The sequence below is a fragment of the Chelmon rostratus genome, chromosome 20 (assembly GCF_017976325.1).
Source record: "Chelmon rostratus isolate fCheRos1 chromosome 20, fCheRos1.pri, whole genome shotgun sequence".
Classification (NCBI taxonomy): Eukaryota; Metazoa; Chordata; class Actinopteri; order Chaetodontiformes; family Chaetodontidae; genus Chelmon; species Chelmon rostratus.
Window position 1 is genome coordinate 2,213,863 of NC_055677.1, and position 26,707 is coordinate 2,240,569.

Here is a 26,707-nt window from a genome sequence, read left to right on the forward strand (position 1 = left end):
GGTGCTTACAAAGAGGAAGAAGAAGAAGAAGAAGAGCAATAACAACAATAACAACAACAACTACATCATTTCTTAATTCCGAGGTGTCACATAGCAACAACACAGTCAGTATTGTATTCATTAGCAGTGTTACAGCTGCATTAACACATCAGCTGCAGACAATCACTTGAACCGTTAAACTTGATTGAACTGTATGAGTTCCAGTTTCTAAGTTTGAGAGTGATCAACAAAACACGATAAGCTGCCCATCTATCATTTCTACCAGCCCACCCTAACACAGCAGGCTAAAACTGTGGTATTTCCCTCTGTCAGGTCCCCAACAAGAATCAGGTGTCATTAAGTTTTAGGGACATTTATTTTTTTTTTCTTCTCGTCCATAGTGTCAGTAACTCTGACTCTGCAGTCGAGTCAGATTTCTTCCAGATGAGATCATGACTTCATCTGCTCGGTATTCATCTTCAGTTAATCTGTAGATGTGTTTAATTTTCCCCTTGGGAACAATAATGTCTTATTTTATTGTACCATAAATGATCTTATCTTGCTGGATCTGTAATAATAACTCTTTTTAGTTGATTACATACCTTCATCAGCCAGTAGGTAGAGATATTTGCTTATTAAAGGTCACAGTGAGTGGTTGGAACTCATGTAAATCCATGTTTCCTGAAACATGAAGCGATGCTGCTGTTTAAAATTCGGCACTGACTAAAAAGGCCATTTTTGGATTTTATAGCAATCATTTATAAATTTAGCTTGACCAGAATCACTTAAAATAAATACATTTACAGGAAACTATTTGTTATATTATTTATTAATATTTGTTAGTCTGTTTTTGGTCAGGTTGTCAGGTTCAGATTTTTTACATATTATATAAGAGTGTATGTCTTAAAGTGTCATATTTGTAAAATTTAACTGAGGACATTTTAGAGTTTTTTTAAATTACTTTTTTCTATATTTGCTATCATTTCTTGGGTCAGGCATTATAGGGTTAAAGGGACAGGGCTGGCTGGTGACAGGAGGAATTATGGGCGTACCTTCTTTGTATTTATAGATGTTGCATCATTTGCAATCTCACCACTGTTTAGACTCAAACTTTAAACTGGTGTCAAAGCCTAAAGTGTGACCTTATAGGCTGTTATATACTGTATAGCTGTTTTCTCTTGTTACCGCCCCTGCCGTAAATATTTTGATTGTTTTTCTGTGACAGAGTGAGACCTCTTCTTTTCTGTCCCATCTTTGTGTCTGTGAGCAGGGGCGTCGCTTGGAAGACTTGGAGGCTGATGATTGGCTGTACCATCAAGCTGGGCAGGACTTAAACCCATTCTGTCTGGACTGGAGTCCACTTTGCGTCGGCCAAACTCAGCTGTACCTGAAAGCCTCACTTTGTAGTTGCTGAATGTATTGAGTGTAAATCGTTTTGAAATTTGTATACCATAGATTTGGAGCTAGCTTAAGTGAGAGTTTGTTTGTTTGTTTGTAAATCGGATCAGATTGTGTAAATACTGTAAGTATTTTGTTTTTCTTAGAAGCAGTAGGGGTGGGCTGGCATTTTTGTTACTGACTATTTTCTCCTGTTTTACTTAGCCTAGGGACTGGGAGGTAGGCTTAGTAAATGTTTTTTTGTTTATTTATGTTCCTACCAGGGTTTAGTTACTTTTTTGGGGGTTTTCAGATAGCTTGTTTTGTTTGTTGTTTTGGCCATTAGTCCACCCTGAAGCCAGGCTTCTTTTGTTAGTCCATTTGGTTTGTAAATTTATCTGTGAATTATAAAAAGTACGATTTTTGTTGGCAATAAGCTGCCTGTTTTCTATAGTAATTTCTCCTCCGCCTTTCTTTGTGTTGTGCCTCTGCACCCCTAGACCAGGGGCATAACACTCTGCACAAAGTAACGTGAACGCTTGTGAAACCAAAAGTGAAACTGTGGACCTTCATAGCTCTAAATACTGTGAGCACGCTGACACGGAAGTCCCAGGTTAACCGTGGAAACGTGGCAGTTAGAGTTTCTCAAGAACATCTCTGATGGAGGACTGAAGTTCGTCGGCTCGAGTCCTCAGACCGGGTCGAACTCAAAAAGGGACTGCGGCCGTCCAAGCAAAGACAACTCAGCGACCCGATCCAGAGAGGCGCAGTTGACCGGCTGACGTTCTCACCAGGTTAGAGGACAACAAGGCACCGTCAGCTCGCACCGAGTTAACGCCTGAATGCCGAGATTTACTCAGGTGTGATGTAAGTTTACAGACTTTTTAAAAAGATGACTGTAAAGCTGGTAAAGATGGAGCTGATTTTTACTGTTTCCTGTAGACCGAAGTTATCAAGTAGCCTAAATGTAGTGGAGTAAAAAGTACAAAATTTACCTCTGAGATGTCCTGCAGGAGAAACATGAGGCAGCAGAGAATGGAAATACTCAGGTCAAGTATAAGTACCTCAAAACTGTACTTATGTACAGTGTTGGAGTTAATGAACTGAGTTAAATTCCACTGAGTTTCGATGGATTGGCATTGAAGCTCACACTGGTCTGCACCTCGCTGTGTGTGCTCTCTCAAACTTAGAAACCTGAACTTGTTCACAAACATAAATGTAGAAACAACAGTTTGTAGTTTCAGGGGGATTCAGTGCAGAAGCTGAACAGCAGCTGTGCAGTGACTTCCTGAAGTCGTATCATCACAGTGAGTTTTGTAGATTTGGTTTGGCTTCTGTTTGATCTGATGCAGCCACGCTCAGACTTCCACGTTCATTTCAGTAGCTGGTTCGCTTATGAATAGATTCTATCTGGTATGCTACATATCTATATTAGAACATGTATAGACCTGTGAAACAGATGTCAGGGAGTGCCAGGAGTCTTATTGTTGAAAATTAATGAGCAGAGTGGCGATTTCTCACCTATGTGAAACATACTGGCCATACAGGTTTTTCTGCCTGTGTCACAGGCAGAAAAACCTGTTTGGAGAGGAGACAGAAGTTGAACAGAGAAGAGCTCAACAGTCATCCAGACAGAACACAAAATGTTCACTTCTTTCTGCATCCACAAGTTCTTCTTCTTTTTCTTCTTTGTAAGCACCAATGAAGAATTGTGCTTCATACTTGAATATTTCATTCTTTTCTTTATTTTAGGCTCTGAGACCAGGTGAAAAACACAGAAGCCAACATGAAGAAGATGTTTTAAAAGTTTCTGTCTGAGATCGAGTTGAAAAAATAAAACGATGGAGCCACAAGGAGGAAATACTCACTCTTCCTTTGCTTCATGGTATGACACAGGCAGGTGTAAGAAGACATGTGACTCACCACAGGCTGAGGCGGAAGAGCTGAATGAAGACAGAAATGAGTCATTATACGAACAGGAAGGAAGTCGTACTTTCATCTCAGAAAAAAAGAGGACTGCAGATGAGAAGTTTTCAGAGCAGAGTGTTTGAGATGAGTGGCTGAGCAAAAGGATGCACAGGTCACTGGATAGATCTTACTCAACTCCTCCCTATCCCACCTGGGGTGTAAAAGAATATAAAAGCTGTCTTAAATCTAGAATACGTCCTCCACCTGAGACTGTGGAGACAGGAGATAAGGTTTTACCCACAACAGTCCATCATGACCCAGACACAGGACATTCTTATGCCAGTCTTCAATATAAACCATCGGCTGAAATGTCAGGCAAAAATGAAAGCAATTATTTGAAATTATTTGAAAAAACAATGAGTGCAGATGAAAAGGAGAAGAACGAAAGAAGAAAAAGGGTCCACGGATTATCTGACAGTTATTCCTCAACCTGTCCCTCTTCCTTCAGGAGGCGTCATGATTATGAAATCTGGTTTCCATCCACAGGACTTCCTCCCTCCACGCTTCCCTCTATTCTCCCACGACAGCAAAACGAGCGTATCATCTCAGCTCAGTCCGAACATCATAATGTCAGACTTCCAGATCAACAGTCACTTGAAGGATTAAACCACCCATACAACCAGCTACTCGACATGTGGGGTCCTGTTGACATGAGCAAAACCAAAGGTGAGACTGTGGAGACAGGAGATAAGGTTTTACCCTCAACAACAGTCCATCATGACCCAGAAACAGAACATTCTTTTGCCAGTCTTCAATATAAACCATGGCCTGAAATGTCAGGCAAAAATAATAGCAATTATTTGACTGGCGTCAGTTTAGCACTACAACATAAGCAAGACCCTCAGAGAGTTTCTGGGGAAAGAGTGTCACTATCTGGCGCCCACAGCTTTCCGATTTTCAGCTCGTCTGCATCCACTCCCTTCTCTGCAGGGAATTATTATACTGACCCTTCTCCTCAGCCCTTCTTTCAGGTTTCTGCTCCTCCCTTCCAGTCTTCTCTGAGTTATAAACCCCTGAAGGGAAACTTAAGAAGCTTCAGAAGGCAGAAAAAACGTAAGATATATTCCTTTACTCCTGCTTCCACCATTGATTCCCCTCAAGATCAAACCAGGGAAATGGAGCTGCATGCATCAGCTGGTCCTTCCACATGTCAACTCCCCACCAACGATGACAATGATACAGACTCTGCTCTTCATGACTCGTCTGGTCGTGTCCATAGCGTATCACATACCCCCTCTGACTGGGAAACTCAGTCTTGTGAATCCGGAGACACTCGTTTTCTTTCTACTCCTTCACTAACATTAGACCAGATCTTACATCTTCCAAACAGACAAAACACAGATGATGGTGGCCGCAGCTTTGATAAGTCCAGTTCTACTTTCAGAGTACCCGACAGCTCGCAGTCCATAGCCCCAACTGTTGCTGGTCCTCCATGTCCACAAGGCAGGCCTGCAGTCCTCCAGGACTCAACTGTCTGCGCTGAAGCAAGTGGAGCACAAAATGCATTTGAGCTGCTGTTTCTGCAGTCTGAAAGTGAGTCAGGGGATGACGGTGGTGCTCTGATGGAAATGGAGACATCTGCAACAGCTGTAAACAACTCAGTCACCCTGCCAGTCCGGTCTCACCTCCAGATCTCCTCAGATCCTGGTTGGAGTACACAAAGCTGCAGTCGTTTGCCTCGTTCTCACAGCATGCCCTCACTGAGTCCAGTAAACTCCCTTACAAGAGCAAAGAGCCTACCTGACATGCTGTTAAAAAGCAGCTTTGAGGAGTTCACGCCTGATGTCACTGCTGATGGACACGATGAAACCTACAGGTTCCAGTGCTCCTGCCCAGGCCTGTACCAGTGCAGTGTGACAGGCCTGGTGTTCCACATGGAGGGAGAAGGGGACGTGGTTTACAGGATCATCCCTTGGAACAGGAGGCGACTGGCCCAGCATCACAAGCAGCCTGCAGGACCCCTGTTTGACATCAAATGTGTGCAGCAGTCTGTGAGTCAGCTTCATCTCCCACACTGTGAGATCTCCTCCGCAGGGGGGTGTGACTTCCTGTCAGTTGCTCATGAGAACGATGACAGCGTAGAGTTTATCGCCCCTCATAAGATAACAGAAACACACGTTATCATCAACATCACAGGGTTCTCTGGTTTCGGGAATGTCAAGGACGAAGACTCACCACCTGACCCGGTCGGAGCGCTGGTTCTGCTGTTCTACAGGCCGCCGGTTGATCCTGAGCTCACGTCCCTCCTCAATGTGTTGCTGCTACCGAGGAACGTCGTGCTGCGGGATGTGCTGCGCACCAGGAGGAAATTAGTTGGAGATGAGACCTACATAGAGACAACCTCGCACTGTAAACTGCAGCCAAAGCAGGAATACACTCTGTCCACTAAAGTCAAGTCCGTTCTAGTTGAACCAAAAAAAGCAGAGTTTGACTGTGACAACTACGACAACTACGTCCCATCATTCCAGGTGAATTTCAAGAAGATCATGAAACACGTGAAGCTGCTGCTGAGAGAAGCCAACAGCTCCTGCAGCGTCTGGGAGAGACGAGTTTGTCTCTCATCCACTGGAGTGATGAGGTCCTGTGGGCAGAGCGCTCTGAACCTCCCTCCAAATAAGAAGCTGTTCGACGTCCGGAGCAGCTTCATCGAAGGGATATCAGGACCTGTTCTCAAGAGTCTGCTGGACAAACTGCTTGAGAAAAAGGTAATGAGTGATTCTGAGAGGGAGTCAGCAGACGACATGCTGAACAGAAGAGACAAAGCTCGTTTTGTCATCGACACAGTGAGGCAGAAAGGTGACGCTGCAAGTTCAGAGATGATTGAGTTCCTGTGTGAGGCCGACCCCTTCCTCTGTGAACACCTTGGCTTGAGCTGAAGCTCAATGAACCGGTGATGGAGTTTGAAACTGATCATCCTGTAACGGCCACAAAAGTTTTCTCTGCATCAGTCATTGTTTGTTATCTTTCCTTGACACAGTGAAAAACGAATAGAGAGAACAGAGCATATTGTTCTTGTCTAAGACAATTAGTTGTTGGCCTTCACTTATCTACCATTGTTATTAAAAGACTGTTATTAAAAGACTGTTTCCCAGCTGTCAATAGCCATGTCTTGCATTTGATAAAGACATGGCGACCTTGTGATCTAGTGAGTTCATGTGCTGTATATTCATTTAGATATGTTTCAACAAAATGTGCAATTTGTGCATTTTTTTTCTTAATATAAACTTTATAAAGATCTCTTCATCACAGCCAAGCTGTATTTTATTTATCATCTTCAACTGAATCAACCTTAACAAGGATAGTTTTTAAATGCTGAATTTAAAGTATTTCACTGTTACTTATGAATCTTTTACAAACACATTTTACAAAATGTTGCGACTGCAGTCTGTTGCACTTTGTATGATGTTTGTCATCTTCTCACTCAAGCTTTGGATATTTGATTTAAGTACACTTTTGATGTTTGTTGTTAATTTACTTTACTTGCATTTTGTGTTTTTATGCTGTTACATTGCTGTCTGTAAGGTCCCAGCAAGAACCGGTGTCATGAAGTTTTCAGCAAATGTTGATCCAAGTAAACAAACTACCAGAACAACAAAAACTGAATTCAAATTTTAAGGTCCAGCAGGGTGAAAGAGCTACTTTCAGGTGACCCTTTTATTTACTTTTTACTTCTTGTCGGTAGTGTCAGTAACTCTGACTCTGCAGTCAATCCAATTTCTTCCAGATGAGATTTGATTTCATACCTTCATCAGCCAGTAGGGGGGGACATTTGCTTTTCAACAGTGTGAATAAGTGGTCCTAAAACAGTAAAGTGTGTATCTGTATGCTTTTATTATGCCAGTGGAAGAATAGTGCAAGAGGAAGCCTAGAAGGAAGCTCTGTTTTATTGTTGCTTTTGGATTTTCCAGCATATATTTGAAATCTTATCTTGACAACAAAAAAGTTGTTATATTGACATCATTTAATGCTCAAGTGGGTAGGTGAAAGAAAAAACGAAGGAAAACGGGGTTTTGTACTCTTTAAAATAAGACAAGATAAAACTTCATTGATCCCATGTTGGGAAAATTTTGTTGTTACAAATGGTAAAAATTAAAAGGAGATGCAGAAAACGAACAAACAGACAATACAAGAGGATACAGAACAAAATCAACTATACATGTACAATATATACAAAAGAGCACAAAAATAATATTGCCTTGAGGAGGATGGCTCAGATTCACAGGGTAAGATTTTGAACTGTACATGAGTAAGATATGGATAATAAAGTGTTTTTGTACTAAGTCACATTGTGAGCATCTTTTTTAACAGATTGCATATTTACACACAAAATGGTTCATTCCATATTACAATGTCCTGCAAGATAGTCAGACATTACTCTAAAGTTAGGCATATCTGGTATTATGCAGTTAAACTGTTCTCTCTCTCACTCGTGGCGGTGAGTGTGTATTTTGTCTTGTTTTACCTTTCATTGAATGAGACCACTGTGATGAGTTTAGACCCTGAAAAGTCACTGAATTCTGTTATTTTTCTGAGTATACAGTAGAGAATGAGACAGGCAGAAGCTGCTGATGTGGCCATTTTGAAGTGTGAGGGTAAAGTGTGTGTTTACCTTTTATCATTTGCAGGATGAGAGGGTCCGAGCGCTGGTTCTGCTGTTCTACAGGCTGCCGGTTGATCCTGAGCTCACGTCCCTCCTCAATGTGTTGCTGCGGGATGTGCTGCGCACCAGGAGGAAATTAGTTGGAATACACTCTGAAATATACTCTGTCCACTTGTCCTGAAGACGAGTCCGTTCTAGTTCAACCAACAGAAGCAGAGTTTGACTGTGACAACTACGACAACTACTTCCCATCATTCCAGGTGTATTTCGAGAAGATCATGAAACACGTGAAGCTGCTGCTGAGAGAAGCCAACAGCTCCTGCAGCGTCTGGGAGAGACGAGTTTGTCTCTCATCCACTGGAGTGACAAGGTCCTGTGGGCCGAGCGCTCTGAACCTCCCTCCAAATAAGAAGCTGTTTGTAAATGTTTGCATTGTATCTGATCAAACATTTAAAGTACTGTTGTAAATGGATCTAAAATTTAAGAGCTAAAGGAAGCAGAGTGTACCTGATAAGTTACATTGGTTTCCTGTCGATGAGGCTGTGTGAACTAGTTCATGAATCAAACAGAACATAAGAGAAAACTTTGAGGAGGTTTACAGCCACCTGCTGGCTGACAGGAGCTCCACATAACAATCTCACCACAGGGTGTTTTTAGGGGCTGTTCTGGACCTTTTGATTGTGCCAAACAGTTCTCTCAGCTCATGGTGTTCCTGTGGTATTCCCCCTTTCTTGTCTGTCTTTTCTTTGATGTTTATTCTCCTCCTTTATATTTATTGAGTATCTTCTTCATTGTCTTATGTTGGTTCTCTGGTTATATTGGTTTTGGTTATGAGCTGAATGAGAGAATGCCAAGATTGTGCAAAGTTGTCATCAAAACAAAAGTTGGCTACTGCGAAGAATCTAAAATATAAAACACATTCTGGTTTGTTTAACCCTTTTTTTCTTTAGTACATAATTCCATATGTGTTCCTTAATAGTTTTGATGTCTTCAGTATGAATCTACAATGTAGAAAGTAATAAAAAAGAAAGAAAAAACATTGAGGGAGAAAACTTTTGACTGATGGTGTATGACTTCGAACATGTTCACAGGGAGTCCTAAAGAAAAACAAAATAACAGCTCGTAATACATGAATGTACCGTGATTTTATCTTTTTTTTCCTTTTGACCTTGAACGCAGCATGAAGACAGTGTCGATCTGTGAGCCAATGGCTGTTTAGAAGGGGCGGGGCTCAATAAACTTGTCGACCCTTGCCCTTGCTGGCCGTGGCCACAGAATCTCATTCATTTCGTAAACTCGCTTGATCACAGCCTTCGTGTGTATTTTGTGGACAAAGAGTTCCCATTTATGATTTACAGATTTACATAGCTACCAAAATCGAAGCTGTCCAGCACGAGATGAACAGGTGACAGCAGAGGAGATACTGTCACCTGAGCTGTCCGCAGGGCAGGAGGAGAAACTGCCGAGGTGACAGGGTTTATCTGTACAGGATTGAGGGACAGTAAATGAGACAATAGGGCTTCGTATGGCCATATGACTAACAAACTGTATACATAGAAAGCTATGAAGATTTTTTCGACTTAATTTCAGCCGTAAGCTTAATATGAAACGTTTTTATCTTACCGACATGAGTATGACAACTGACATACGTCTCCAATACTGGTGAAAAATAAAATATGATGTATGGTCACCACTAATTTAGCTGTCAAATAACCTATTTTGTATTTTATTCCAATGACATATGAGAGAACAAAGGGAACCAGTCCACATGTCCCCGTTGCAGGCCCCCCTAGCGTAGCTCAAACTGTCATTGGCTAGCACCGTTTAACAACCCGACCTATCGTGAGACACCACACTGAGAAGACCTAACGTCGGCTTCTGTGATTGGCCCAAACGTTTGGCGCCTCTTGAATCTGCTGCAGCCGTAGTGGGCGGTGAGTGCGAGACGGTGAACAGTTTGAACCTTAGCTGTGCTGAGGCGGAAACATTGAAATTGGACAAATTGTTTATAGGCAAGGTGAAATTAAACGGCGTAATTACCATCCAGAAATTCTGCGTGTTTTGTGTGAAAGCCAGGCCTAAAGAGGTGAAAACGGCAGCTTTTTTGTTTGCCGGCTCCGGGTACGTTAAGCCGGTGTCGAGCAAAGTGAATCGCTCCCTCCTTCTGAGCTAAGTGCTAGCTAGGCGCCGAGCTAACGTTACAGCTAGCCGGAACACGGAGCCAGCTAATCCCCAACACAAAGGACGACTTTGCCAGTGTTTGTCATATCGATCCCGAATCACTCCGTTGAATGAGGACTGAGCCTCCTATGCAGGTAAGAGAAGCTGTCAGTGCTGTTGTCTTTATTTACTGCGCCTTCTTTGCGATTCAAATGGCCCGGGTCTGTTCTTGATGCTTTGTGGATGCCTCAATCTTTGTTAACTAACCAACTGTTAGCTAGCTCGCCGGGGTGTCGTGCCAAATTTTGTATACCTGTCAGAACCGAGTCCCTTGTAAAGATGGCAACTTTCTTAACGTAGTTTGTGGGAAGAACACATTTATGACAGATAGTAAACGAAGGCTTCAATCTATAGGACCATGGTGAAACGGTTTGTGTGCTAGGGAAAACACAGTTTGAGGGGACACAAACTTGGCACGACATCGGCAAGCTATCGTTAGCTTGAAGCTTGCTTGTTATGTGTAGCTAGCTCGCCCGATGGTCGTTCAGAATGCTGGTTGATACGATTCTTAACCAGACTTGTTTATGTTGTTACCCAAGTCAACGACTTTCTGGTCGTCTTTGTAACGTTACATTTTACTGCTTTCTTATGACTATATAGTTGAATGGCGAGTGAGACGGAGAGCAACGGTCTGTGAGGAGGGTATTCTTAAAACCAGGGCGATTTTTGAAATTAATAAAGTGATTGACACTTCACCTGTTAATGTCAGCATCAACATGTGTCATTTGAGGGATTGTCTCTACTTGAATGCCGGAAAAAAAAGTTACAGTTCTACTCCCCGATGTAAAAATTACCCTGTCTTCTTTTGTCTAGCATGACTTAATGAGTGCGATATTCAGCCACTTAGCGCACACAAAAAACTCACGACATTATATGAACTGGAAGAATAGAGTGATCCATCGTGCTGACACATGACCCAGGAAGCTTTTGTCCGACCTACCAGAGTGAAGTTAAACAGCCACAGGTTGATAAGAAGTTTCATATAAACTCAGTTGTCAGCTTTTCGGTTCACCAAACTTGCACACTAATACATCAGCCCTGCAATAAACCATACCCCAACATTCAGATTTGGTAAAAGTGTTTTAGAGAGGAGTTGATTCAACTTCATGGTCATTTTTAATTCTGTAGTTTGTGGTGCCCTTGAGTTTTTGCATTGTACCGAGAGGTGGTTCTAATGTTCTGTATATCAGTATGGTTAGATTAGATGTTAATAGGTATGTCTCTGACTGGCAACTGAGTGTACTGTAAGATCTTATTGGCAGAGATGATGCATAATAACCTGGCTATTGCCAGCAAAATATACTTGACTTGGCAGAGGGATTCACTGAAACGCTCCATTTTTATTTTCATACTTGGCTGCTTCAAATCTCAACTCAGTCTGTGGTTTGAAGATTAAGTCTGGCAAAATGTGTCTAACCAAGGCTGTCCTACACATTTCTAACAATCTGACACATGGCTTACTGGCATGTCTCCATGACAGCCGTCTGACATGTCTAATCGAAAGTGTGAGATTTCAATCAGACCAGCCAGGCTGGTAGGCAGGGACTCATGCTGACTAACGCAGTGGCAAATGGATCCTGCTGCTACACGTGAACGGACAACTGTTGTAATTTACACGGAGTCGAGAAAGAACAAAAATGTGAACACATGGATTTCCTGTTTAACTTCCCCCCAGATTTGGCGAAGGGGACAGGAAAATCCTGTCACCTGCATTTTAACCATCTTCAGTGCTGACACGTGAACACAGAGCTGAGAACTGAATAGAAGCTGTTTTCACATTGTTGCTGGGAGTCTTTTAGCCATTTGACGCACAGCCCAGATTTTATTTTTCCACCTCTGGAATTTGAATAGAAACATAATTGAAAATATAATGGTAGTTGAGTCTAAACATCATTTACACAGATTCTGAGGTAATTTGCCTCACCTGAACAGAGTTGTGAGATGTGTGTCAGAAGCCAGTCGAGTGTGCACCCAGCTTGTCAAAATGAGAGTATGATATCAGGTGTTAAAATCGATACAATCTCTGTTAATTATACATGCTAGTATTGCGTTAAAGTTTAAAAATTCTGGTAACATGGCAACATTGATAAGGACTGAAGGTGCCAGTTCAGTTGGCAGCTCGGGGGGCAGCAATGTGACAACCCCATTACTCTAGTTTTTCTTGTTGTTCATCATCTTCTTTTAAACCAAAGAAACATAGCATGTTGAAATTACATACTATATGTCATTATTTTTTTTATAATGATGGAAGTTCTTGTAAAGAATAAAAATATGAAATGTGACGGCATTCAGTGTGTATTAACCTTCATCCTTCTTCTGTTTGCCTCCAGGTTGATCATGGTGCTGACAGGGAAGCGCTCAGAGAAAGGTCCTGCCTGCTGGAAGAGGAGGGTGAAGTCTGAGTACATGAGGCTTCGGCAGCTCAAACGCTTCAGACGGGCTGATGAGGTCAAGGTTTGTCCACACACAGACCTTCACACTAAGCAGATATTCACAGAAGTCAGCTAAAGGACTGGTGTTGAGACAGGCTGGCTCAGTTGTGGAAATCAACAATATTAGAATGACACAAACATTAATTGAACAATAGATGTTTTCACTAGCCGAAATACTGGTATATGGGATTAGTTGTTTAGTATGGTATTATAGTTGGCTTGTCGACTGTTGTCTACTTATTTGTATGATGACACTGAACGAAGTTTCTCTTTTAACCTTAGCAACAGCAAAAGGCATTAACTGAATATGAATGTAAAAACTGCAGTATGCTCTTACAGCTCTTCACCATTTCCATGTGTAAAACAGCTCTAGATTAAGAAGAGAAAACAGTCCACAGGGTCCATTAAACTGCTGCTCTGGAACTTTTAAGCACATGATAAGAAAAGCCACAGCAGGGAAATTTGCGTCAAAAAAGCGTTAAAAAAATGCAATAAATAAAGAATAAAGAATAAATAACTAAATAATATAATTAGTTGAACAGGGTAAACAGACTGGTTGTATTTAGCATCATTGCACATCAGAAGTGTTAATTGATATTGCACAGTTACACGCTAATATTGTACATGAGTGACTTTGTCAGTTTCAGTGTGGTTTACTAGGATAAGTTTTGATTGTTCTATCTGACAGCAGCAGGAAGGAAGGAGCTGCAGTATCCCTCCTTCACACACTGCGGGTGAAGCAGCCCGTCACTGAAGGAGCTCTCCATTGCTTTAGCAATGCATGGGGTGGGATATGCTTTCCATCAGGGAGCGTAGCTTAGCCGACATCCTCCTTTCTCCCACCACCACTGGCCTTCTTGACCAGTCTGTTCTAAACTGATCTGTTAACTCCTGTTCTAACCGGTCTTTATTGGCAAATGATGGAATTTACAAAGTTGACATTATTGGTAGATGTTCAACTTTCCATTATTTTCGGAGGTCTCTTACCTTGGGTAAAACTAAACTAAAGTACTGCAAGTTACAATCCCTAATGTGGTGACTAGACAGTTAAATCCATGCTCAGTTCTCTTCCTAGACGTCTTCAATCATGAAAGTACCAACAGGAAATATCAAGCTTGCATGCCGGTATTGCTAGCACTCTCATTTCCTCTCTACATCTGCAGCATTTTGAACTCTCCTCTTTAGCTCGTCAAAAATCAGTCAGTACACCTCAAAGTTAGATAGGCCAAGGTCGCCCAGCACATGCACATGGTGTGAAATGGTCCAGATGGAGCAGAGGTGATACTGGCAGCTGGCACTTGTGGAAACCTGCTTCTATGCATCAATAATCACACACACTTCAAACATCAACACCCGTCAAATGATGGCACATTTTGACTGTTATGTTTCTTGTCTTTTGTTTTTTTTGGTAAATTGAAATTTCTTGTAACTCTTCCAGAGCATGTTCAACACCAACCGTCAGAAAATCATGGAGCGAACTGACATTTTGAACCAGGAATGGAAGACCAGGCGAATACAGCCAGTTCACATCATGACGTCTGTCGGCTCCTTAAGAGGCACCCGAGAGGTCAGCAGGTGTACACTGACATGTAGGAAAAGCCTCTGTGAAGGTCTAGAGAAAGTGTTCTGACTGTACCCTGTCTCTGCTGCCCTGTGCAGTGCACAGTGGACAGTGGTTTCTCTGAGTTCGCCAGGCAGATCATCCCCCTGAAGACTCTCAACGCTGTGGCCTCAGTCCCGGTCATGTACTCGTGGTCACCGCTGCAGCAGAACTTCATGGTGTGTGTAAACATGTAACAATAGCACGAGTGATTTGTCAGTGGTTGGGACCATTTCAACCACAACCGACTCTGTGTGTCTGTTTTGCTTTTTTGCATCAGGTGGAGGATGAGACGGTGCTCCATAACATTCCCTACATGGGAGACGAGATTCTGGACCAGGACGGTACTTTTATAGAAGAGCTCATCAAGAACTATGACGGAAAGGTCCACGGAGACAGAGGTGAGGATCAGCAAACGTTTCATCATTTTTCTTCCCTCTCAACACTTGAAAGGTAAACTGTAGAAATATGCAGTTATGTTGTAACGTCATGTGCCAGGAATACCTGCACATATTTGATTGGCCAAGGTGAGGTCTCGCTGGATTACCTTGTGCTGTGTTGACTCACCATTAGATCTACCATGGCAGAGATGACAAAGGGGGACACATACTTTTATGCTCAATAAAACATTTGGTGCATGTCTTGTGTTTCACAGAGTGTGGCTTCATCAATGATGAGATATTCGTGGAGTTGGTCAGCGCTCTGGCACAGTATAGTGACAATGAGGATGATGAGGAGGAGGAAGAACAAGACTTCAAGGTAGACAAAATGGAGTTGTGTGACAGCAAGGAGCATCCAGAGGACCCCCGCAAGGATGGGCTCATTAACAATGAGAGTAAGTCGTCACTGAGACACCAGTGATCATCATACATTCATGTGAATGTGGTGACAGCATACAACCATCATGTTTCAGTGTTTACTGCTGCTTTTGCATCATTTTGATGCACTGTCAGTGCTAACGTGTGCTAATTGGGCATCATTTAAATTTCAGAGACAAACAGAAAAAAATCTGTTAAAGTGTAACACTGACCCCCCCGACACTCAATACAGCTCCAGTTCTAGCATTGCATTTGATATGTTTATTAACTAGTAATGTTGTTTAACTGAGCACAACTAGCTGAACCTTGATCAAAGTGAGCGTAAAGAGTAGTTTCACCTTTTAATTGTGCCAGAACCGTCTCTCCCACCAGTCTGTCTGTTTAAAAATGCAACAGAGGAGTGAGGAACGACTGTAGGAGGCGTGGCAGAGTGGTATGTGCCGTGGGGATCAGGGGACACGTGGGGAAGCTGACTGAACACCACTCAGTGTCGCCTGCACAGAAATGTACAGCTGGTAGTCAGACCTAAGCAGCAATCTGTCAGACTCTCGAGGTTTAAAAAGACATATGTGCCACACACAACTGCTCTAATTTTGAAGAAATGTCAAGGGGTTAAAAATATTCAGTACCCCCCTTTTTCCTTAGTGGCAGAACAACATTTCTGAGCTTTAAATTCTTCTCAAAAAACGTCGGTAACTGACAACAGCCATTGGAGACAAAGTGAGTTTTGTGCCCTGATGGAAAGCGTGTATGTGTCGTCTCCAGGCCGAACCAGCAATGACAGCACCAAGAAGTTTCCCTCTGACAAGATTTTTGAAGCCATCTCCTCCATGTTCCCTGACAAGGGCTCCACTGAGGAGCTCAAAGAGAAGTTAGTGGGTTTATTTGTATGTGAGTGTGTTGGTGTTGTGTGACAATAACAGGGGCAAATTAATTTCTATGCATACAGAGAAAAAATTTAGTCTAATTTTTACTGTAATGTTAAGTGTTTTAAAATCTGCTTTTAGAATGCAATTTGAGCTTTTGTAATCATCTTTGTATGTGTATCAGGGTTTCTACACAGCTGTGGAAAACTACCATTTCAAGGTTCAGATCAGTCTTTTTGTTTGGAATAGAAGAAGACAAACTTGTCACACATTTAATTTAGACTGCTGTTTTATAAACAGATGTCTCGAGGAGTATTGTGGTGACAGGTTCTTTGTTAAATCCAAATCCCCAAAGTGTTTATGACACAGTGTGACTCTCCCAATGTCACTGTTTGGAGATGGCAGATCTGTTTACTCCATTGTATAAATAAAAGCTCCTTTTGTCATATTGGAGTTTTTTCGTCTTTACCAAATTAATTGAATACCTTCATGTTAGAGCAGAGTTTTGAGATGCTACAAGAACAAAAAGTGATTACGAGTTTGACAGGATGAAAAATGTGTGTGTCTCAGTGTGTTATTTTGTTTTAGGTCATGACTACAAGCAGCTTTGATTTCTGTCTGTCTGTCAGGTACAAGGAGCTGACGGAGCAGCAGCTGCCCGGCGCTCTGCCCCCTGAATGCACACCCAACATCGACGGTCCAAACGCTCGCTCCGTGCAGCGTGAACAGAGCCTGCACTCCTTCCACACTCTGTTCTGCAGACGGTGCTTCAAATACGACTGCTTCCTCCACCGTGAGTACACACACCAACACTTCTCAGGCATAACATTGAGCTATCATTTCATGCGAATTAGACATTTAATGTTCAGGTGAGTTTGCGTGGTAAGACACAGAGTTGGCTTGTTTTTTGATCTTTTTGGTTGTTTTCCTGTTTTGTTTGCTTCTTGAAGGAAATGTTAGGGTTTGTTTTCCTGCTCTGTTTGCTTTTTGAAGGAAATGGTAGGGTTTGCTGCTTCTTGAAGGAAATGTTAGAAGAGGCTGTTAAATCTAGTCTGTGGTTTAGGCCTCCACCTTCAGCACCTTCTAAATTTTCCACCCCCTACCCGAACAAGGGTCTGTATCCAATCCCTACTTTCATCTTTTGACTCTACCTCTTTATTTTCTAACCCCTACCCGAACCAGGGTTTGTATTCCCACCCCGCTTTTTCTTGGTGCAGTTGGTGAGAGGCAGGGGTAGATGATGGTAGTGTGGCAATCGGCAGTTACATGTGGCATCTAGGCCTGTGGTAGCATTGTAGCAGCTAACAATAGCTAAAGCGGTGAGAGTATGATAGTATCTTAGCAGTTAGTATTGGTAGCTAGCAATTAACATTAACAGCATAGGTGAATCTAGCTTTATTGTCTTCTTCTGTTCCTCTTAGCAGGTAGCGGTTAGCACGTAACATTAGCTAAATGGTAGCATCGGAACTGTATTGTCTTCTTCTGTTCTTCCTAGCGGTTAGCATTAGCATTAGCAATAGTTAAATGGTAGCATCGGTACTGGCCACTACCTGGAGCATCTCTGGGTCAGTTGAATGTGGCAGTGCTGTTTGGATTGTGTAGGAGCAGTGTGAACTGGCACTAGGGGGGGTGACTCTGGGACGCCGGAGTTCACTGCCTAACCTCCTGGAGGTGTAGTGGGACTAAGTAGGCGAAACACTGTTGAAGGGAGGTTTCCACCTGATGACCCCCAGAGACGTGTTAGGAGTCACTGCTCTTTGGCAGGTATAGAGGCAGATTAGAGCTCCAAGGTTCTTCACTGAGAATGAATCCTCTTTTTGAGCACAAGTATCTTGTGTTTAAATGAACTAATGATAAAATCACCATTTTATCAACTCTTGAAAAGTAAGAATGCACTGAGCCGATATGCTTGGACACTGGCACTATTTCAGTCATTATTTAGTTAAATCAGGCTACATAGTGAGTTTTGGGCACCAAAGTAAACCCTTGTGATATTCCCAGCAGTTATAGTTCAGTCTAGTCACACAAACATCGTTCTCACAGCATTGTTTTCTGTTCTGCTCCATCATTTGTTGCACTTAAAGTATGTCACCTTCATAAATAATAACTCACAGCTTCCACTTAAAGTTGGGAGGTGATTTGTAGGATTATATATCGTCATGTTACCTACACAAAGAAGTGTGGCCTAGATCAGATCCATGCAGCGGGGTATAAAGAATTAATTTTTCTGGAATAGAGTGCTGTTATTGGCCAACGACCTGAGTTTAAGTGTCGTACTGGAATAGTTAAACTAAGACGTAGATATTTAGTACACGTGGTCCGAGCATCTTTGGAACAGGCAGCTGGTGTGGTGTTTGTTAAATGTTTTACTCTTATGTCTCCTCTTTTAGCTTTTCATGCAACTCCAAACACCTACAAGCGAAAAAACCTGGAGAACCTGGTGGACAGTAAACCTTGCGGCATCGACTGCTACATGTACCTGGTGCAGGTGTGTAAAATTCTATAAACTGCTTCCCAGATAAAAATGTCTAACTTCTGAAACTTTGAATGAATTAGTTAATCACCACAGTGTTAATTGTCGTTCAGTTCTTTTTGTCCACTTTCACAGGTCTATCGGACATTTGTGTAATTAAAAAGTATAACACAGTTAGGGCTGGGCGATAAATCGATTTTATCGATTAATTCGAATTTGTACTTAATCTCGATTTGTTTTCATGAAAATCGATTTTCTTATCAACATCCGCCACCAACGCCTGCCTGCTGGACTCCCGTAGTTCAGAGTGCGCCCCCCCGGTGCTTGATACACAAACAACATGGCGGCGAGCGGTGCAGATCTCACCCCGAAGAAAGGAAAGATAACTTTTATGATTTGGAATTGGTTCGGCTTTGTGGCGTCAGACACTGAACAAACAGCACCTCGCTGCAAAGTCTGTTTAAAGGCTGTCGCTACAAAAGGTAGCAGTACGACCACTTTACTGCAGCACCACAAACAGAAGCATGCTGCCGAGTGGGAGAGGTGTTGCTCCATACTAATGGATCAAGACCGCGGCAGCCCAAGCACCGTCACCAAAATAACAAACTACCGTATTGGAAACATTGACAAACTGTATCCCGTATGATAAGAAAGGAGCCCGGTGGAAAGCTGTCACGGATGCAGTCGCGATGTATATTACGAGAGATATCGTGCCCATATACACAGTGGAAAAGCCGCGATTTATTCACCTGCTGAAAGTTTTGGACCCCAGGTACGCGCTACCAGGCTGCAAACATTTTTCTGAAGTTGCCTTGCCTCAGCTGTATAACAGTACATGCCAAAGGATCGCTACGGAGCTGGAAGAAGTTCCGTTCTACTCCGCGACAACCGATCTGCAGTCCAGCAGAGTGATGCAGTTTAACGGTGCACTTCATAAGCTGAGAGTTTTGTTTGCACTTTATTTTATGTTTTATTTTTTCAAGTTGGTTTTAGAGTGCATTGTGTCATTTTGAAACTAGATAAAGCTCACTGAAAAGTTACATTGTCACTGTTTACGATGGTAGGAGGGCTTGCCATCTCTTTATTGTGGCTTGTTTATGTAACTTAAACCCCAGAAGGGAGACTTTAAACAAAATAAAAGTGAAACTTGTTTTGAACTATTTCTTTGTCATCTGCAAATTGATTTTAGGTAGGGGGTGAAAAAAAAATCGATTTAAATCGTGAATTGGGATTTTTTGTGAAAAAATCGGAGATTTTTTTTTTAGGTCATATCGCCCAGCCCTAAACACAGTATTAGCTTGGTTTGCTACATTACCAACACTACCAGCAGTTATTAAGTGTATCAGTGTGTTCATGCTTTGATCACCAGGACGGGATGGTGAGTGAGTACCCCTCAGGTGTGGTTGCAGAACGGGCCAAGACGCCCTCTAAACGCACGGTGGGCCGTCGCCGCGGACGACTGCCGAACAGCAACAGCAGGCCCAGCACCCCCACCGTTTCCCTGGAAACCAAAGACACGGACAGCGACCGCGAGGGCAGCAAAGAAGACGAACGAGACAATGACAAAGACGACGATGACAAGAAGGACGAAAACACGAGCAGCTCAGGTACGATCTCCCACTCGTTACATCGCGTAATGACGACGCTGCCGTTGAAGCTGGGTTCCATTCTGTCAATAAACTTCACTGTAGGTTCCTTGGAAAACCCAAACAACACCCAACTTCATTTTATTAAAGGCTACAAGCAACATTCAAGGTTTCTAGTGTTGCTGTTTGTTAACAACTGTAGTCCTTTTCAACCAAAACTTTCAGGAACTGTGGAACCGGGGGAACTAATCTTATAAATTTTAAGTCTCTTTTGTGTGTTCCTGTTTGCATTTCCATCGCATCGACAGACGAAACAACATTGGAACTTCAGCTGAACCACAGTTTTCGTTCCTGTGTTGTTCAAAAGGTTCTTGGTCTTCTTGGTGAAAATTCCTGTCCTAAATGCTAGATTATGTTTGCACAGAGGGTAACTCAAGGTGTCAGACTCCAGTGAAGATGAAGCTGACTGTTGAGGCTGAAGCGGTGGAGTGGAGTGGCGCTGAAGCCTCTCTGTTCAGGGTTCTCATTGGGACATACTACGACAACTTCTGTGCCATCGCACGGCTCATCGGCACCAAGACCTGCAGACAGGTGAGCCATCAGTGACATTTACTAACAGTGGATCATCCATTTCTGTTACACCTTATCAGACTTCAAGTTGACAATGTTCTCACAGGTTGTTCTAGATGGGGTAAAGGAATAAAGGTATACATTTTAGAAGTGACGAAACATAAGATAGACATTTTGCAATTTGATATATTTCAGTAAAAGTCATGTCTCACGTTATGAGTTTCTCTTCAAACTAAAAACCCTGCACTGGTTTGTAATGTTTTAGATTAAAAGTGAAGGCAAAACAAAGTCTGGACACACACAGTCTGAACTGGTACCTTGACTATGTCCTGCAGGTTTACGAGTTCAGGGTCAAGGAGTCGAGCATCATCGCTCGGGCTCCTGCCGAAGACGAGGACACACCGCCCAGAAAGAAGAAGAGAAAACATAGACTGTGGGCCACTCACTGCAGAAAGATCCAACTGAAGAAAGGTCAGAGGTCAATGCATCTTTTCCTAAAGCAAACAAAAGTGTTAATCTGAGCCAGAAAAGAACCCAACCGTGTTATTTTACTATTGGTTCTTACGCCGGTTTGAATTGAAACGCATGAAATAAAAAAACTAAAAGTCAAATGCCATGGCAGAATAACTGTGAGGCCATAATGCTCGGTAAGTAGTTGATATAATATAAATATCCAGTTGTGTGCAATTCAATCAGAATCTGGACATTTCACCTTTTGGTGGTGTTTTTTTTTTTTTGTCATTTACTTTTTATTGGTTTTTGATTTTGCATGTAAACAGACAAACATTCAAACAATCAACATGAAGACCTATAGATGAGTACAGAAGTACAGAGGAGAAAATAAAAACATACATAAGTGGACTAGTAATCACCTCCAGTTAAGAGAATATAGGCAATCTGATCGTACAGTCTGAAATGACCTGAAATCCGGTCTTACGGTTGAGACAAAAGCACACCTTTTTTGCCAATTATCAATAAATGCCTCTTTTTGTGTTCTTAAATTAAACGTAATTCTTTCCATTACAAAGATGCTGTACACTGTATCAATCCATTCATCTACACTGGGTGCCTCCCTCTTCAGCCACGTCTTCGTTATTGATTTCTTACAGGCCATCAGTAGTATTCTCAGTAAATATTTATCTTTGTTCCTCCAATCTAGTTCCTGTAAATCCACCAAATATAACAAACTGAAACAAAAAATTATTTTTGTTGAAAACACAGTCTCTAGAGTTTGATGTACACGTAACCAAAATGGGGTCACAACAGGGAACACCAGAATATATGATAGTGATTGGCCTCTGTGCTTCCACAACCTCTCCAACATCTATCTGACTGGAATATGTTCTCTTTTGATGTGGAGTACAGAAATAGCGAGTGACATTTTTCCATGCATATTCTCTCCAGAGCGGAGAATTTGTTGTTTTCCATTGTTGTTTAAAAATGTCCGTCCAGTTCTCCTGAGAATATTTGGTGTTGCCTTCAGTTTCCCATCTTGATTTTACATGTATGTATTTTCTTTGTTAAGAGATTGAAGACTTGTGTATAGTTTTGAAATTATCTTCTTAATAGGTTCATCTTTGTAAGCTTTTACAAAAACCTGTAGAATATCATTTTCAGGTTCATATTTTTTTATAATTTTTTTCCCGATATAGTCTCTTATTTGTATATACCTGAATAGGTCCTGGTTTTGTAAACCAAAATTGTTCTTAAGATCTTGGAAACTTCTAACTGTACCTTTAGTTATTAGTGAATAGTATGTTGTAATTGTTGGTGGTGTTTGATGAAAAGTCCGAGTGTTGCTGAAGTCACGAGGATTCACCCTGAATTTCCGCACAACAAAAAATTTCATGACCAGGAGGATGAAAGACAGACGAACATCAGCATCCATGTCTGAAAACATGTCTGAACATATTAGCTCCAAAGTCGATGATGTCCACAGTGAAATAAACAGGCAGATAAATGAGCAAACATATGTCGACCTGTTAACATGCAGAAGATGGATTTGAAACATCCAGTTTGACCGCTGAATCTCTTATACAGACGGCTCGTCCAATCACGTGTATAACTACCAGCCATGTGACCACCCGCGGCAGCCCTGTGACTCCTCGTGTCCCTGCGTCACTGCTCAGAACTTCTGCGAGAAGTTTTGCCAGTGCAGCTCTGAATGTAAGAACGCACATTCGCGATTGGGGCAGTTTGATTTGTGCAGAAATTCATCAGAAATTAAACAGATTCTGGTGTTTTTCCCCTCCTGTGCGCTGCTGTGTGGATGCAGGTCAGAATCGTTTCCCTGGTTGTCGGTGCAAAGCTCAGTGTAACACCAAGCAGTGTCCCTGCTACCTGGCAGTGAGGGAGTGTGACCCCGACCTCTGCCTGACCTGTGGCGCTGCAGACCACTGGGACAGCAAGAATGTGTCCTGCAAGAACTGCTCTATTCAGAGAGGCGCCAAGAAGGTAGCACACAGTATTTTATTGACCTGTTTTTACCAAAACCGACACGTTTGTCCTCAGAGAATTCAAGTTCAACCACATTCTAATGTTCTAATGTTTTAACTTTCTGTCTCTCAGCATCTGCTGCTGGCCCCGTCAGACGTGGCAGGTTGGGGCATCTTCATCAAAGAGCCGGTTCAGAAAAACGAGTTCATCTCTGAGTACTGTGGAGAGGTAGGACTTCACTGTCTGCGTGTTCTCTGTTGGGACAAAGAGACGTGAAAGGCCGACTGGCCTGCGCAGTTTCATCTGACGCCTTCATTAGCTTAATTTCTGGTTAGTTCATCGATACAGAAGCATAAAGATGCACTATTCTGTGTAAACCTCTGACAGGAAGAAATAGAGAAAAATCTGTTTGGGCTCTCAAATGTACTTTATTAATTATTAATATTAATTTATTAAATGAGATAATCCCCACTGTGTGATGCAAAGAACACAAATAAAAACTGAGAGAATCTATTCTGAAATTTTGAATAACTCTTCAACTGAAGAAGCTGAAATAGGAATACATTTTGATGTTTGTTGGACCTCTGTCGTTGCAGATTATCTCTCAGGATGAAGCAGACCGCAGAGGGAAAGTCTACGACAAGTACATGTGCAGCTTCCTCTTCAACCTCAACAACGGTAAAACTCACACATACAGAGTCTGGTTTCCTTTAAGCAGTCATGTTAAAGAAAACATACACGCTTAAACCAGCTATTGAACATTTGAGAAGAGTAAAGCCCGACAAGCTTCATCAAAGTGTTAATTTGTGGTAAAAAGTAAAAACTGCAAATCTGAACATGTCGTCCAACACAAAGTGTTTCCTTTTCTCCACAGACTTTGTTGTTGATGCCACGAGGAAAGGCAACAAGATCCGCTTTGCTAACCATTCTGTCAACCCTAACTGCTATGCAAAAGGTAAGAAGATGTTACTGAGAAGCAGCGTGGATGAGCTGCAGCCTTATGAGGCATGTGTATTAACACACTGATGTCCTTAATACCTTTGTCGCTGTCACGCAGTGATGATGGTGAACGGGGATCACAGGATAGGAATCTTTGCTAAGAGAGCCATCCAGACCGGAGAGGAGCTCTTCTTTGACTACAGGTCAGTAACACCCAGAGTTTGACACGTGAGTTTACTGACAACAAGATTCATTGAGCAAAAATATCAACTAATAAATCAGTAATGATTCTTTTAATCACCAATTAATCTACCAGTTATTCTCTTGATTAATCAATAAATCATTTACTCTCTAAAATGTCTAAAAAAATCTATATATTTAAATCGCAAACATCCCAGTTTCCCAGATGACTCAGATGTCTTGTTTGGACTGACCAACAATCCAAAACATAAAGATCTTCAGTTTACAGTCGGACAAAACAGAACAGTAGAAAACAAAAATCCATGAATTGTTCATATAATAATAACAATAATAATAATCGTTACAGCTCTAGTTGCAATCTGCAGGCCTGAGGAGTCCACTGACTGAACTGCCTGTGTAGTTCTGGTTTGCAGATTTTGGCACCCAGCTGGACTTAGAGCTTCCTCTTCAGTAGAAAGAAAGAGGTTAACAGAGAACATCCAGTCATATCATTGTCTTTAAAGTATTTGATGCTCAAAGTGAGCTCTTTGATACATGTGGTAGTTTTCAGTCTGCAGACCCGCCTCTGAATCCCCATCAAATATCTGGATCTTATTTCCCAGGCTTCAGTTTTCAATGCTTTGTTTTTTTATTGTTATTATTATGATTGTTATTATTATTTCTAAGTACTTTCAGGCAACAATAAATACAAAAACTACTGCGCCTAAAAAAAAGAAAAAAACTAATGTTGTTCTCTGTCTGTCTGTCTCCCTGCCTGTCTGTCTCCCTGTCTGTCTGCCTGTCTGTCTCCCTGCCTCCCTGTCTCCCTGCCTGTCTGTCTCCCTGTCTGTCTCCCTGCCTCCCTGTCTCCCTGCCTGTCTGTCTGTCTGTCTCCCTCCCTGCCTGTCTGCCTGTCTCCCTGCCTCCCTGTCTCCCTGTCTTTCTCCCTGCCTGCCTGTCTCCCTGCCACCCTGTCTCCCTGTCTCTCTCCCTGCCTGTCTGTCTGTCTGTCTCCCTGCCTGCCTGTCTCCCTGTCTCCCTGCCTGTCTGTCTGCCTGTCCGTCTCCCTGCCTCCCTGTCTCCCTGTCTTTCTCCCTGCCTGCCTGTCTCCCTGCCTGTCTGTCTGTCTGTCTCCCTGCCTGCCTGTCTGTCTGTCTGGCAGGTACAGCCAGGCTGACGCTCTGAAGTACGTCGGGATCGAGCGGGAGATGGAGATCGCCTGACTCAGACTTCTACCTCCTGTGGATCAACGACACAAAGGCCTTACACTCAAACACAAACACACCTTCACTTCAGGAAACGTTGTCAAAATGCTAGAAAGCTTCAGGAAAACTGGGAATATTTGAAGCAGAATTTTGATGCTGAGTTTTTTCTTCTTTGCCACCTTGGTCTGTTTTTGTTTTTTTAAAAAACATTTTTCATATCTGTTTCTCATTTTTCTTCTTGTGGTTTTTCTTCTGTCAACAAATCTTCCTCTTCTGTCGAGGCAGCAGTCTAAGATTCATAAATCTTCCCTCAGCTGAAGCTGCAGATCACCAACACACTGACCGCTTTTTGTTTTGTTTTTTAATGTAAGTGTTCTGCGGTGTGAGGAGGCAAACCCACGACTTGTCTGCTTTTCAGTTCAAGCTTCAGGGACCAAAATCCTCCACCGACTCTGGACTTTGTACTGTGTGCCACATGTGGGTCAGTTGTCCTGTTACGTGTGTTTATAGAGTGTGAACTGAAGCAGCCACACACTCCTCAGTGCCAGATCACTGTCTGTCTGTAAATCAGGAGGTGGCTCACAAAGCAGCGTCACACCAGATCCAACGTAACGTCTGCATCGTCATCAGACAGGTCAGAACGGATTAAACAATTAAGTTCAGCGGCAACAACTTTGGTAAATGACTTTTATTTTTGTTGCCAAACATTCACTGTATTTTCTGTTTTTCTCAGTCACATGTTGTCATGAACTGATTATTTTTAGGTTTTGGCTGTTCGAACAGAATAATATATTTGAAGACGGATGTTTGGACACTATTGACTGAAACGTAAATGCATTGTCGCAGAAAGTCTGCACATTAATCTAATGAAAGCAATTATCAGTCGGCAGCTCAAGATTGAATTAGTGGATAATTGTTTTTTTTTTTTTTTGTATTTTCAAAAGAATCTTTGGGTTTAGACGAGGCCTCGAACCTTTTAAATGTCAAAAAATAGTAAAAGATGCTCATTACATTAAATCATTTGCTCTCTGAGATGTCAGAAAGTAGTTTTGATAAAAACGTCCCAGTTCCCCAGAGTCCAAGTCCAGACTTCTTCAAACATCCTGTTTTATTTGACCAACAGTCCAAAACCCAAAGATAATCACTTCACAAGATAAAAAACCAAGACGAGCAGCAAATGTTCAGTTTAAAGGAGCTGAAAACAGAAAATAGTTTGAATTCATTTTAAGTCATTTAGCCAAATTGTTGCTGATTAATTTCCTGTCTGACATGTTCATTTAGAAAACTCTCCATGATGCAGAGTCAGCTCCTCAAAAAAATGATAGAAATAATCTGATTTAAATAGAAATTAAACCAACACTCCAAAACCCAAAAATATTCACTTCACAAAGATCTAAAACAAAGTTTTCACACTTGTGAAGTTGGAACCAGCAAGTTTCTGATATTTTTGCTTGAAAA

General features: G+C 42.1%; 2 protein-coding genes across 4 annotated transcripts; both read left to right on the forward strand.

Annotated features, from left to right (window-relative positions):
• Window positions 1-1,354: 1,354 nt before the first annotated feature.
• Window positions 1,355-9,120, forward strand: LOC121623617. 3 transcript variants are annotated; one of them, XM_041960962.1, is made up of 3 exons: window positions 1,355-1,501; window positions 1,857-2,223; window positions 3,109-7,608. In XM_041960962.1, exon 3 carries the CDS (start codon window positions 3,429-3,431, stop codon window positions 6,198-6,200), a length of 2,772 nt encoding a protein of 923 aa, XP_041816896.1. In that variant the 5' UTR covers window positions 1,355-1,501; window positions 1,857-2,223; window positions 3,109-3,428; the 3' UTR covers window positions 6,201-7,608. The 3 variants fall into 3 exon arrangements, 2 of the variants coding, with proteins under 2 accessions (XP_041816896.1, XP_041816897.1); XR_006007843.1 differs by lacking the exon at window positions 3,109-7,608 and adding an exon at window positions 7,950-9,120 and having other exon boundaries at window positions 1,355-2,223; XM_041960963.1 differs by having other exon boundaries at window positions 1,355-2,216.
• Window positions 9,121-9,872: 752 nt separating this feature from the next.
• Window positions 9,873-26,396, forward strand: ezh2 (enhancer of zeste 2 polycomb repressive complex 2 subunit). The gene is made up of 19 exons (XM_041961482.1): window positions 9,873-10,239; window positions 12,475-12,598; window positions 14,015-14,143; window positions 14,236-14,355; window positions 14,457-14,577; window positions 14,832-15,011; window positions 15,760-15,865; window positions 16,490-16,653; window positions 18,251-18,348; window positions 19,703-19,940; window positions 20,344-20,510; window positions 20,825-20,960; window positions 22,530-22,655; window positions 22,765-22,943; window positions 23,058-23,153; window positions 23,522-23,603; window positions 23,800-23,880; window positions 23,983-24,067; window positions 25,207-26,396. The coding sequence occupies exons 2-19, from the start codon at window positions 12,482-12,484 to the stop codon at window positions 25,265-25,267; spliced, it is 2,286 nt and encodes a 761-aa protein (XP_041817416.1). The 5' UTR covers window positions 9,873-10,239; window positions 12,475-12,481; the 3' UTR covers window positions 25,268-26,396.
• Window positions 26,397-26,707: the final 311 nt, after the last annotated feature.

Bases quoted from the DNA above. Each gene is read 5' to 3' on its own strand.
- LOC121623617 (XM_041960963.1), top strand. From the start codon at position 3,429: ATGCACAGGTCACTGGATAGATCTTACTCAACTCCTCCCTATCCCACC.
- ezh2 (XM_041961482.1), top strand. From the start codon at position 12,482: ATGGTGCTGACAGGGAAGCGCTCAGAGAAAGGTCCTGCCTGCTGGAAG. The intron at 20,961-22,529 runs GTCAGAGGTCAA...TCTCTTATACAG, and splicing joins AAAGATCCAACTGAAGAAAG to ACGGCTCGTCCAATCACGTG. The intron at 22,944-23,057 runs GTAGCACACAGT...TCTGTCTCTCAG, and splicing joins TTCAGAGAGGCGCCAAGAAG to CATCTGCTGCTGGCCCCGTC.